Source organism: Octodon degus, unplaced genomic scaffold (genome assembly GCF_000260255.1).
Source record: "Octodon degus isolate 3935 unplaced genomic scaffold, OctDeg1.0 scaffold00007, whole genome shotgun sequence".
Taxonomy (NCBI): domain Eukaryota; kingdom Metazoa; phylum Chordata; class Mammalia; order Rodentia; family Octodontidae; genus Octodon; species Octodon degus.
In genome coordinates this window covers 28786513-28800122 of record NW_004524583.1, presented here as the reverse complement: position 1 = coordinate 28800122, position 13610 = coordinate 28786513, and the positions used below count along the sequence as shown (strand labels likewise).

At 39.7% G+C, this 13610-nt stretch overlaps 1 protein-coding gene across 2 annotated transcripts in view; it reads right to left on the bottom strand.

The window, feature by feature from the left end:
* Nucleotides 1–13610, bottom strand: part of Atg14 (autophagy related 14) — a 60351-nt gene that overhangs the window by 22886 nt on the left and 23855 nt on the right. The window contains exons 2-6 of one of the 2 annotated variants that reach the window (XM_023703244.1): nucleotides 9273–9335; nucleotides 7861–7903; nucleotides 7245–7253; nucleotides 4791–4872; nucleotides 1843–2080 (exon numbers count right to left, since the gene is read on the bottom strand). In XM_023703244.1, coding sequence (XP_023559012.1) covers nucleotides 1843–2080; nucleotides 4791–4872; nucleotides 7245–7253; nucleotides 7861–7903; nucleotides 9273–9335 — 435 coding nt within the window. The remainder of the gene's footprint in view (nucleotides 1–1842; nucleotides 2081–4790; nucleotides 4873–7244; nucleotides 7254–7860; nucleotides 7904–9272; nucleotides 9336–13610) is intronic. The other variant, XM_004624835.2, reaches the window with a different exon arrangement.

The following is a 13610-nucleotide window of genomic DNA, read 5'->3' as shown; positions in this document are numbered from 1 at the left end:
AAGTGTTATTGATAAACAGATAGCAATGAGACAGTTTCAAATCAAATCAGAAGTACAGTTTCAACAAATAATACACTGCATATATTCTTAACTGCTATTTGTTTCTGAATAAAATTATTTTTTTTAAAAAAAAGGAGGAATGGCTTGAGGATGAATGACTGAGACTTGCAGGAAGTAAGTGAGCACTGTGAGCAGGGCTAGGTAGGAGGCCTGCATTTACCTCTGTGATATGTAGAAAGGAGGATATGCAGAGACTAATCTGCATTACACAACTGAGACAGTATCTAATGTTTTGCGGTCCGATGCTTCAGCTCTGACGCATAATCTTTCAAGCCCCGAGAAGTCATAGCCTCTATCTCAAGGCTCCATCCCAGCCAACAGTGTGGCGCACTGGCTCTTCATCCTGTCTCACCTGGCTCATATTAAAGAGCAGCAGGTGTGGGTTATCAGGTAAACAGGCACACTGTCTTCAAAGACTACCACCATCACCTTGGCTAGAACAATATGCACTGCTTAAAGCCAAGTAAAGGGACAAGGAAAAGCCAGCTCTGTACCTATCAATACATGGAAATAGGGTCAGACACAGCCAAAATGGAGACCTTTCAGCTCTCAAAGGCCTGATCAGCTGTCTGCACCAATTTTTTTCCCCCCCAAAACCAGGGATTGAACTCAGGCTCTTGCACTTCCTGGGCAAGCACTTATCTTCCTGAGCTATCTCCCTGGCCCCGACACCAATTTTTGAATAACCAACTTTTCTCCAATGATTCAAAATGTCCCTTTAAAACTTTCTATTCTGCTGTATTTTAAATCTCACCTTTTTGTTTGCTTTTATATTTGCTAATTCTTGCTAATGGCAAACTACCTAACAAGAAAAAAGTCAGCACACTTTTAAGGCAAAAGCATAAAATCAGAACATTTAGTTTTTTGTAATTTAGGGAAGGGTCTATAGCGTGTTCAGGGTCTCAGAACATTTAGTTTTAGGCAGCCAATTATAGAAAAAGACAAAAAGCCACACTGAAGTACAAGCAAACCTAGCAGGAGTCCACCATCATATCCAGCTGAAGGGCTAGAAAGGAGAAAGCCAGGAGAGACCAAACACTCTACACTCCAACAGCCTGGTGCGTATGACAGCATGAAAGCCCTTGGTGGTAATTTTAAATCCACGGATAACAGAATATTACCAACTGTGCATGTTAGCATACGTCTATCATCCCAGCACTCTGAGAGGCTAAGACAGGAGGATCCAAATTCAAGTCAGTCCAGCCTGGGTAATTTCATGACTTAGCAAGACTCTCAAAAAAAAAAAAAGGATGGGAACTGTAGTTCAGTATGAAAGTCCTTGGTTCAGTCTCCAGTGTGCACAGGTTGAGGCAGGGGTAGGAGGTCAGTCTTAACAGTAGCAGTCAATCCATTTACCAAGAAAAGGGTAGGACAACATGTGTTGCCCACCAACCATGAGATCCCAAATACTAGGTGTTTCTGCCATATTAGCTCATGATTTCACAGTGAAGGAGGTAGTACTTTTCAATTCCCATTTAACAGATGATGAAATAGACTGAGGTTAAAGAATGTGCCTCACAGCACACAACTAATAACCTAGCTAAGAACTTAACCAACAAAAGCCACCACATGGCTACAAACCAGGGGTGTGACTAAGTATTGTCACCTGGAAGCTTGGGGACAGCAGACAAGGGCCCTGCCCCCTTGCTCACACTGTGCAGTATTCACTGTTTGCTAAACAGGTAAGATTTAAGTTTTATGACCAGGATAACCAGTAACACTAAGGTGAGGCCCAGTAAGTATTAGTGACACACCTAAAGTCAAAAACCTTTAGTACTGTACCTTACAACAGTCTTTAATTCCTCAATTGGGAATATGACAGAGGTGAGCTCTAGTATGTGGGATCGCCTGAGGTCTGCAAGGCGCTCATAATGACTTCGTAAGTCAAGAGTTTTCTTTTCTACCAGGTCACTAAGTTTGCGATTGTGTCTCTGAATCTTCTCCTTTTTCTCTTGATGCCGTTGTGCTCGACTGTGAAGCTTCTGGTTCTTTTCCCTGGTTCTGAGAAGTCCTTCTGAATCTAAGATATATAAATCACACCCAACAATTAACCTCTGCAAATAGTTGCCATGTAATGTAGAGCCACACCCCATAAACATTACCTGTTTCCTTTGCAATTTAACCTGAAAGCAAAACCTCCATAGAATCCACTACTGTTCATAACATGAAGATCCCAAGAATTTAGTTCAAAATGATGTTACACATAAAGCAGAGATCACTGCTAACAAGACCATGAATCTCCATTTGTACTAATCATTACTGGAATGAGTCACTCAGTGATGACCAGGACTGGGGTTAGGACAAAAAGCAACTGACTTTCACCTAAGAACGACCATGTTGGGTAGAGCTCCAGTTTGAAAAACTAGTGATCTGAATTTTGTTAGTCTCAGGGACCCAGGAATCATGCCACACTAGGGAACAGACAAGAGAACAACCACAGAGCCCTGAAGCTAGAACAGTGCTGGCAAAGGTGGAGCAGTATGTGCACAGCTGTTCAAACACAAGCACACATAAGAGCACTGCAGGGAAAATAGAAGCCCATCCACACCACAGGAGGCGGGTACACTTGCAACCCGCCAGATCTAGGTCCCATTTGTTGAGCTCTTTCAGGTTCTGGATCCTAAGACCTGCAAGGGCCACAGGGCTGAAGCTTTTGCTTCACTGGAGTAACAACACATTGCATACTCTGACAGAAACCCAAGAATGGCCTACTTAAATTAAAAACCAAGTTCAAGGCTTTTCCAGAAAAATTTCCAATGGTACATTATAAGCCAGCTTCCACACCTCACCCTTATATTTGACCTTAACAAGGTCATCAAGTCACTGATGACTTACTAGGGATAGAAATCTGTTACAGTCTGCTGCTGTAAGGTCATGTTTTGGGGGGGGGCGGGGCAGGAGGTGGAGGAAGCTTGTTACTGAGGATTCAACCCAAGGCCTTCACACTGAGTTTTTGTGTTTTAAAGATATGGTCCAGCCAGGTGTTGTGGCACATATCTCTAATCCTAGCATTTGGGAAGTTGAGGCAGGAGGATCATCATGAATTCAAAGCCAGGTTAGGCTACACAGTGAGCTCAAAGTCACTGTAGAATTCATAGTGAGACCGTGAATCAAAGAAAACAGAAGAGAAAAGAGGGGAGAGAGACTTGGGTAGGTCTGGCCAAGCTGTCAATTTGGGCTTGAATTTGTGATCCTCCTGTCTCAGCCTCCTACAGTGCTCAAGTTATAGGTGTAAGCCACCTTGTAGCAGCGTCCATAATTTTTATGTGGTTGGAAGTTTTGCTTTGGGGGTTAGAAACCTGTAAATAAAAGAACTGGCTGGAGCTTGAAGCTTGTTCATCACCGCTACATGCATGCTCTGTACCTTCTGGACTTGAACACATTTCACAGTTGCCTGGTGCAAAGCCTGGTCTGAACATCAAAGGAGGATGGGGAAGGAGGATGAAACCAACATTAAAACTAGGAAAACACTATCCTGCTCTGAACCCAAGCCCTTGGAGAAGACAAGCAGAGCTAGAGAGCACAGGTTGCTTGCAGTGCTGAGCACCTATGCACTATGCTGTCCTGCTTCACTAGCTTTTCATCCAAAGCAACTCTACTCAAGGACTTCCTGAGCACAAACACTGTCAGCGGAAGCTCTGATTAACATTCCACTGCATCTGAAGACAAGAAAGGGATTCACGGGCTGGGGAGATATCCCATTAGAATAAGCACTTGCCTGGCAAGTGCAAGGTCCTGAGTTCAATCCCTGGTACCACAAAAAAAAAAAAAGGCGTGGGGGGGATTCATGAGGCACAAAGGTAACTCATTCAAAATCTTAACACTGTCTTCAGAAATACATGCTTACATCCTTAGAGATAAGATTTCTAAGAGGACTCAAATTTTGACAATGACCTATGAGACAGTATAAAGTGTTCAAATGTAATACAAAACCAGTACAGATTAAAATATTCAAAAGATTCAATAAGGGAGAAAACCAGTATTCTGTGTTGCTGGCAAAAATTGGTGATTACTTTGAGTTTACCTAGTATACCAAGTTGGACTCTGCACTTCCTGTTAGCTAAGCCAAAGGACAGCAAATAGTTCCCAACAGTTTTGTTTGGTAATGCTGGGGATCAGACTGAAGGCATCTATAATCTTATGCTGATATAATTCTTTATATATAAATGTTTTCAAGTAGAAAGCAAGGCAAGTCCAGATTGACCATCACTGATAAGATAATTTGAAATCCAAAATGCCCAAAAATCCAACTTCCAGGGGGTCAGGGAGATAACTCAGTTGAATAAGCACTTGATAGCTCAGTTGAATAAGTCTTGGTTCCACACAAAAAAAAGAAAAATTTAAAATTTTTTTAAAAATCCAATGTCCTAAGCATCAAAATCATGTCAAAAGTGAAAAATTCCACACTTGACTTCATGTAACAGGACACAAAGTATAGACACTGGAAAACTATTACATACGATGACCTCTAGACTATGCATACAAAACAAAAATGAATTCTGATTATAGACATGGCTCCTATATATCATTAAAGTACATGCAAATATTCCAAAATCCAAAATCTGCTACACCCCAGTTCCAAGCATTTCGATACAAGTTGCTTAGCTTATCATAACCCTTTCCATTTGGTCCCACTTTTCCTCTCTTAAAGTGGCCTCAAGTGTTTCAATGCCAGGAAATTCCACAAAAACCCTTTATTAGGGCCAGAGTGAGGGAGACAAATTACTTACTTTTCTTCATTTCTTCGTTTCCTTTACATATTGTTTGTTTCAGTTGTTCAATCCTCATCTTGCAGGACATTATTTTCCATCTCTGAAAAAAAGTATGCAAAAAAAATGAATGATAGAGTCTTTTATGATTATAAGATTATCTATCTAGAATCACTATATTTTTAACCATCCTAGAAAACATTGTAAAGAAAAGACTATCATTATTGTATTAGTTATAGTTTTTGTAACTATGGTAGATTACAAAACAGTAAAAGTTTTATGTTACTAAGGCTGCTAGAAAATTCAGAGACATGCACATAATCCTTCCTCACAAAGAGCAGAGAAAAATTTCAAAGGATATTTTTTCAACCTGTTCTTTCCCGTACATACCCAATAGTCATATGTGATTATTTCAAATTCAATTAAAATTGTGTGAAATAATTCAGCTCTTTCCTCACACTATTCACACATCAAATTGTCAACACAACTCAAGTTTACTGGCTACTGTTCTATACAAAGGTGATACAGAATATTTGTATCGTCACAAGTTCTGCTCTAAAGTTTTAGAGCTGATTCCTAAGGAAACTATTAACATCACTGAATTATCTCATACTAAAGTAAGTGTTATGTGTACATTAATAAAATCAGCGACACAAGTTTTTTCTAAAAATGCATAATGCATTAAGACTCTCTAGCTGGGTATGGTGGTACACACCTGTTATCCTAGCATTTGGGAGGCTGAAGCAGGAGGACTGGCATAAGTTAAAGGCTGGGCTGGGTTATAAAACCAAGTTCAAAGCCAGCGTACCTTATGTAGTGAGAGCATGCCTCAAAAAGCCGAACAGGGCTAGGTATATAGCTCAGTGGCATACTACCTGTCTGGCAAGTACAAGGTCCTCAGTCTGATTCCCAGTACCAAAAAAACCAACAAATAAAAAACAAAGACTCTCTACAATGCCTCAGGAAATCATATGAAACATGAAATTGCTTCTTTGCATTACCAGAAATGGTATAACCAGTAGACCTGCACTTAAAGTGAATACAAGATCAATAAAAATACAGATGTATTAGCTAAAAAATATGACTATTCCTAATGTTCCCATAAATGTGGATGCTTAAAATAATATAAAAATATTTAGATCACTGACACTTATCTAAGAAGTCTCATGGTACAAGACAGCAGATTGCAAGGATGCAGTAGTGAGGGAAAGCTACAGGTTACAGACTCAAGGAAAGATGCAAGCAGAAAGGAATTAGAAATGAGGCAGCTTAGGGAGCCAGAGAGATGGTTCAGTGGAATAAACGCTTCCCTGGCCAGCGCAAGGGTCTGAGTTCAATTCCCGGTTCTGCCAAAAAAAAAAAAAGAGAAAGAAAGAAATGAGGTAGCTTCACTTTTAAAAGAGTGATTTTTGAAGCTTTTGATAGAAAAATTAAAAGAATATTAGAGGGGCCAGGGAGATGGCTCAGTGGAATAAGCACTTCCCTGGCAAGTGCAAGGGCCTGAGTTCAAGAATATTAGAGAATTTAGAAAACTTTTTCACAGAACACATTTTGCTTATAACATCTGAAGTATAAACAAAATTCATTTCTATCATAAATAGTAAGTAAAATAAAACTATGCATGTTTACTGTGCGAAAAAGGGAAAAACTGCAAAAGAAAAATGTGACCATTAACCTGACTCTTTCCCATTCCTCGGGGTAACGCCGTGTGTGTGTGTGTGTGTGTGTGTGTGTGTGTGTGTGTGCGTGCACTGCGCTGCATACATGCACTACTGGGAACTGAATTAAGAGCCTGCTAAATGTTAAGCACACACTCCTCCTCTGAGCTGTAGTCCTCCATCCCTAAGGTAATTACCTAAAATTAAAGTTTGAGATGTGACTTTTCAGATATTTAGAGTATATTTACATTTATATACAAATGGAATCATACTTTTGTTTTTAAATTAAAATATATTGTAGACATACTTTATAATTTATGTAGAATATTCTAAAAAATTTTAAATAATTTCTAATCACACAGTAATTATACATTTATGTAGTTCAGCGTGATATGTCACCATGAATACAAAGACTATGTTCTTTTGAACACAGTAGCAAAGGCTTCATCTCCTGATCAATGGACACTTGGCTTCCTCACCCATAAACCTCTACATCCATGAGATTTTCTAAGGAGGAAAACTGCTGGGTGCACTGCATGTGTTTTTTAAAACAACCACTAGGAAAACAAACAGTTATGGCCATTATCCCCACAGTGTCTCTAAATTGAATGTTCATAGATAATCCAACCAACAAGGAATTAAAGTGCTGCTGACCAAACTTGCTATTTTCCTATATTATGTTCATTTTCTCACATAGTTTTGTTTAGGGTTTATAATATACACAACTTTTTAACTTTTATGTCATTTTCCCAGGTAAGTGTTTTCCTCTGTGGCTCATTAAGGTCATCTCCAAGATTCCATATTCTCCAATACTTTCTTTTAATATCTGTATAAGGGGGAGGGAGAGGGGAGGAAGAGACATAAAAAGAAAATATGCCATGTACATGTACCAACTGCCCATGTTTAATATAAATCAGCATGTATTGCAAACATATAATAATAAAAATATACCTTTATAAGTTTATTTGATCATTAACCTTTGTGTAATGTATTTACTATGAATAATTTTTGCTAAAAGGATGGCCTGTTGCTTTTCTAATTTTGTATCAATACTAGATTTATAATTATCCTTTACGATGGCTCCAAAATAAACTGCCTATGCCCCAGTTTTGGTATCTAAGAGAAATACATGAAAAAGCTGTACTGCAAATCTATTTACTATGAAAATGATTGGTTTTTGTTTTGTTTTATTTGTTTTTTAACAGGGTCTCACTGTGTAATTCAGGCCAGCCTTGAATTCTATGTAGCCCACAATGTCCTCACACTTGTGGTGATCCTCCTACCTCAGGCTCCCAAGAACTAGAATCACAGGTGTGCACCACCAAACTTGGTTTTCAAAACTAAATTTAAATTCAAAATGATTTAAGCTCTAACAACTTAAAAGCATGCAGCACCAAGTATAAAGAATATAACAAATACTTCTTAGAACTTACCAGTTGATCTGTTATCCATTTTCCTTCCATAGCTCTTAATACTCTGGGGGTGGGGGGAAGGAATACACAGATAATAAGCTCTTAAAACTGATAAAGTTTTGTGAAACTCAAAAACCAAATAAACTATTTAAAGTAAGTACTTAGAAGCAGCTAAGGGGCTTACCATGACAAGTGTCTCCCAAATTCTCCACTCTGCAATTCCTCATTTCCTTCCCCTTGCTCTACTGATACTGCCCACAGCCTTTGTACACATCTACAATGAACTTCCATCAACGCCTGGCCTTGTCCTCAGAATTCCCTCGGCCACAGTTCATAACAACTGCTACATGAGAATTCAAGGTCTAAAATAGTGTGGTTAGCCCCCCAAGACACAGGAAGAGCAGCACGTCTGAGAATTTATCTTACTGAACATTTTATGGAATAAAGTGCTCTATGGGGGAGAAAAGTTTCTGTGATTAAGTCACCTAGAGAAACGGCTGAGTTAAATAAATTTCTCTCTAAAGCAGAATTTCAGAAGACCTACTCTGCTCATTGATGTGTTTATTAGGCATGAAAGCCTCTCCTAAAACTTCAGACTCCACTTTAGAATTCTCTGGCAAAGACACCCACCGTAATCGCCAGCAAGAGACAGACAGTGGAAGGAGAAAGCACTGAGGCAGGCCACTGCACACCAAGGCCTGGAGAGGTAAACTCCCAGTCTCTATCTGTGGAAACTCACTGGGTCAGTGTGAAGCAGAAAGTTCTGCAGGACAATTCTCAAATCTATGGGCTGACTCATCAGGCACTCATTAACAATTCAGATTCCCTGGCCACCGCCAACACCGGAGTGAAGAAAGCATAAGGAAGAATCACAAGATGTTGCACTTTCCAGCAGTGCTTCAGTGAGTGGATTTGGATACAGTTGTTTGTAGACCATGCTTTGCAAACCCTGACATAGAAAGGACAAGGTAAATCAAAGTTGGGGCCACTAGCATTACTTTCAATTTAATCAAGCCCACTGTTGGGCCTATTTGCCAAGCAATGACCAGGACCAGCAGCCCTGATTACACTCAGTGAGTGCTACTGTCTACTAGACACCAAGTCTGAGGTCAGTGCTTTCGGAAGCTGGACACTCTCTTCTGTGGCACCTCTCTCACATGTACTCCTTTCCCACACTCAATGAGACTGTAGCTAAGCTCAGTGACTTACAATCCATACACAGTGGCACCTCAACAAGCTTCATTCATCCCTTCATCCCATGATTCTGCTTGTGAACCAAATCAAATTTCCCCATCAGACTGAATGACACTCCGTGTGGAGTTCTCAAACAAGCGTTCAGGATCCCTGGTATTGCTGTATTGTATCTGCGCACCATGCGTGCATTACACCAAGTTGTGGCAGCCTCCACAAATTAAAATGCAAAAAAAACTTACTCTTTTTGAAATTCTTCTTGCTTGCTCTTAAGCTGGCTTAACCTTTCCTTCTTGTCAACAAACCTGTAAGAAAATAATTCAATTTACATATTCATTTTTCTCAGTCCTGTAAAATTACAGAAGCTCTCAAGAGCTGATCACACCTCACCATCCTAAACACACATCTTTTCAATGAGATGCACACAAGCTTACCATTGAATGTTTTAAAACTAAATTCCATTCTTCAACTTTAATAGCCTTTCATGGGCTTATAAAATGCTTGTACATTCTCCCCAACCACAGGTTAAATTATTTTCTAAAGCATGCATATCAGAACACTGGGGTAAATTTGAATTTGAGGCAACTGAAGCTTTGTTATAAAAATATTTTTGGCCTGGGTGTGGTGGTGCAACCTCTAATCCCACCACTTGGCAGGCTGTGGCAGAAAGATTGACATGAGTTTGAGGCTGGCCTATAGTACATCGTGAGTTCAAGGCCAGCCTGAACTACATAGCAAGACCCTGTCTCAAAAAAATTAATAATAATTACTAAACTTAATTTAATCCTCTCCTCTCCTATAAATGAAGTCCTTGTAATTTTTAAAGTACTATATTTTTTACTAAAAACTTTTCATCCTTGTAAGCTAACAAGTTAGAAGGAGTACAAAAGTGCTGTTAATTTTCTCCACATCTACTAGTCTATTATTTCTACTTCATCCTTATTTTCTTCCTGTTACTTCATTTTGGGTTTGTTTTGTATTCAGTTTAATGTGGCAACCTGCATCACTGATTTTAACCCTTTCTTTCTTTCTTAAAAGTTTAACTTACTTAAACTAGTATCAAAATAACTTAAAAATTATTCTTATTAATTGGGCACCACAGAATGCCCATACGTATATGCCTTGTACAGTGCTTAAACCAGGTTCAGCACATCTCCTCAAACGTCTGTCATTTATTTAGGGTACACTGCTCAGGGTCCTTTCATCCAGCCTTTAAAATACAACCACACCACTGCTTCCCACAGTCTCGCTGCTGTGCAACACGCATCGTGTCTCCCCTCCCTGCAGGCAGGACCCACACATCAGCCTGTCCCCTTTTCTCCCTAGCTTCTGACAAGCACTGTTCTCTATTCATTTATTTTCCTATAATCTCTTGTTTTTAAAGATGCCTTATATAGAGAGAAAACATGCAACATTTAACTTTCTGAGTCTGCCTTATTTTGCTGGACTCTAGTTCCACCCATTTTCCTGTGAGCAACAGGGCTTTGTTCTTCATGGCTAACACCCCACTATTACCTATTTTTTTTCAGTCTCTCTACCCATTCAGCTGGGGAGATGGTTCAGTAGAATAAGCACTTGCCTGGCAAGTGCAAGGGCCTGAGTTCAATCCCCAGTTCCACCAAAAAAGAAAAAAAAAAAAAAAAAAGAAGTCCTGGTGGCTCTACCCATTCATCTGTTCACAGGCATCTAGAGTTTAGCTATTTGACCTGTGCAGCAAGAAATAAGAATTTGCAGGTGTCCCCACAGTGTGCTGACTAATTCTTTTGGGATATAGCAATGAGTAGTACAGCCCAATGAAGTGGAAACTCTATAAGGGGTTTCTTAAGAATCTTTGCTCTAATTTCCATTTTGGTTGTAGTAGTTTACATCCCCACCAACAACATAGAAGGGTGCCTTCTTCCCACACTCTCAGGAATATTTATGCATGTATATTTTGTTTGATTTACCGTTTTTGTTTTTGTTTTGTTTTTTGTTTTGTTTTGTTTTGTTTTGTTTTGTTTTTCTTTTAACTTGCAGTTTCACTCTGTAATTCAGGCTGATCTTGAACTCACTATGCAGCCTCAAACTCAGGCCATCTTCCTGCCTCAGCCTACTGAATGCTAGCATTACAGGTATGCATCTCCACACCTGGCTATTTGTACAGCCAATCTGACTGGGATGACACAAAATCTCAGTGTAGTTTTGATTTGCATTTCCTTAATGGCTGGGGATGCTAAAAATTGCTTCATATACATATTAGCCACCTGTAGTTCTGTTGAGACTGTCTATTCATTTGTCTTTAATTTGTTGGCTGGGTTATTAGTTTAAATTTGTGCATGTGTGTATTAAATTTTATGAGTCCTTAATGTATTTTTCAATACTAATCTTGTATTTTAAAAAGACTAGCTTTCAAAGATTTTCCCCTATTTTGTAGATTGACTCCTCACTCTGAGTATTTCTTCTGTAGTACAGAAGCTCTTGATTTGATGTAGACCCATTTGTTATTTCTCATATTTCCTGTGCTGCTCAAGTCCTATTCAGAAGTCTTTACTTATGATTTCGAATGTTTTTCTTTTGAGACAAAATCTCACTAATTGCCCAGGAGGCCTTGAAACTGCAAGTGTCCTGCCTCAGCCTCTCAAGTAGCTGAGTTTATAAGCATGTGCCACTGTATCCAGACTAAGTTAATTAGGATGAGGCAGGGCAAGGAGTATGATTAATAGCCTGGAACTGATTATATGTTATTTTCAGGGGGTCAAGAATAATGAGACAGGGCCACGGAGATGGCTCAGTGGAATAAGGGCTTCCCTGGCAAGCACAAGGACCTGAGTTCAATCCCCGGTTCTGCCAAAAAAAAAAAAAAAAGAATAATGAGACAGGACCATGACATCAGCTTTTACCTACCTCTTATGAATTCCTAGCACAAATGAAAACAATTCAGTCTTTACATGTAATTATTCCATAATGTAACATAATTGTTAGTCAATTAGAGACTATGTTCAATCTAAAATTGAAAACAATTTAACAGAAACACCATGGGCCTAAAATTAATCTTGACAAAATTCCTCTAAAATATTATTTCTATAACCCTCATGTCTGAAACATACCAAATACACCAACTTCTAAATGGATGGGATAAATGAGCAAATCATGATTTATAATTTTAACAGCCAATAAATATTTCACTATATATTAAGCAAAAAGGAAATCAACTATTATATGCACTAAAATTATAAATGTATATGTAACAATCAAAATTAAATGAAAACTTCAGCTCTTCATTTGCACTAACCCTGTTTCCACAGGAACATAGGACCCACTGGGACAGCACAGACGCTGAACATCCCGTCATCTGACCGTGCTCCACGCACTGGGGCAGCATGCAGCACAGCGGCAGCCACCAAAACAGCACTTGACAGGGCAGTGGCTGATGCAGAATCCACAAAAACCCACAGATTTACCAACTGACTTGTCAGACACAGATCATCATGTGCCTACCACACAATGGAGTATCCTCCAGAATACAGAGAAATCTCACTGCGTGTTCTTTCAGCCAACAGTAGACTCACGGACATATCTTGTTTTGTTTTGGGTTTTGTTTCCTGCTTTCTGAAACAAAGCCTTGGGACACAATCTAGACTATCCTTGAACTCACCCTATAACTCAGGCTGGCTATAACAACCTGCATCTATCCTCCTATCTCACCCTCCTGAGTGATATGCTTCCATTTCCTTGCATCAAAAGTGAGAAGCGAAGGCTGGGCACAGTAGTGCATGACTGTAAGCCTAGCACAGGAGACGCAGAAGCAGGAAGACCGCTGTGAGCTGAAGGCCACTCTGGCCTACACAGTGAGAGTCAGTCTCAAAAAAATATGAGAAACTGCTGGGCATGGTGGTGCACATTTGTAATCCCAGCACTTGGGAGGCTGAGGCAGAAGAATACTGTGATTCTGAGGCCAGCCTGGATTAGACAGGAAGACCCTGTCCCAAAAAAACAAAAAAGAGAGGGAAAAGCTTCAACCTTACGGAGATAACAACATATCCCTAATCTGAAGGAAATCACAAATTCACAAGACTATCAAGCTATGCAAAGACTTGGCATGGAGGACAAGATTTTCTTCCCAAGGACTTAAAAAGTTCTCCTTTGAGAACTGCTGGAAAAATAATATTCTACCGAAAGACAGTGAATGGCAGGCCACTCAATCCAGCTTCACACGGAGCTGGCTGATTTGTGTGGGCTATAAGAAAAGAACAAAAACAAATAGAAAAAAACCTCTTCAAAATAAATATATGGGTGACAGCAGAAAAAATTAAAAAGCTAGCAATTCCTACAGTATCAAATATCTCCTGAGTCATGCTGTCCCTTGTGAAGGACATTAAAAATAGGTGGTGCTAACAAAGCGAAGAGCAGATGACAGCAGAAAGCAGCCAGATGAGCACATCAGCTGCTCACTGTCCACCACTGCTGAGCGCTACCGAAGCCGCTCCTGCTTTCCAACAGCGGTATCAGGAGAGCGAGTCATCCACTGCGCCCGGACTGACTGCGACCTCTTTTCCCTTAAATAGGAGAATGCAGGGAGATGGATTCACATTTTATCTATG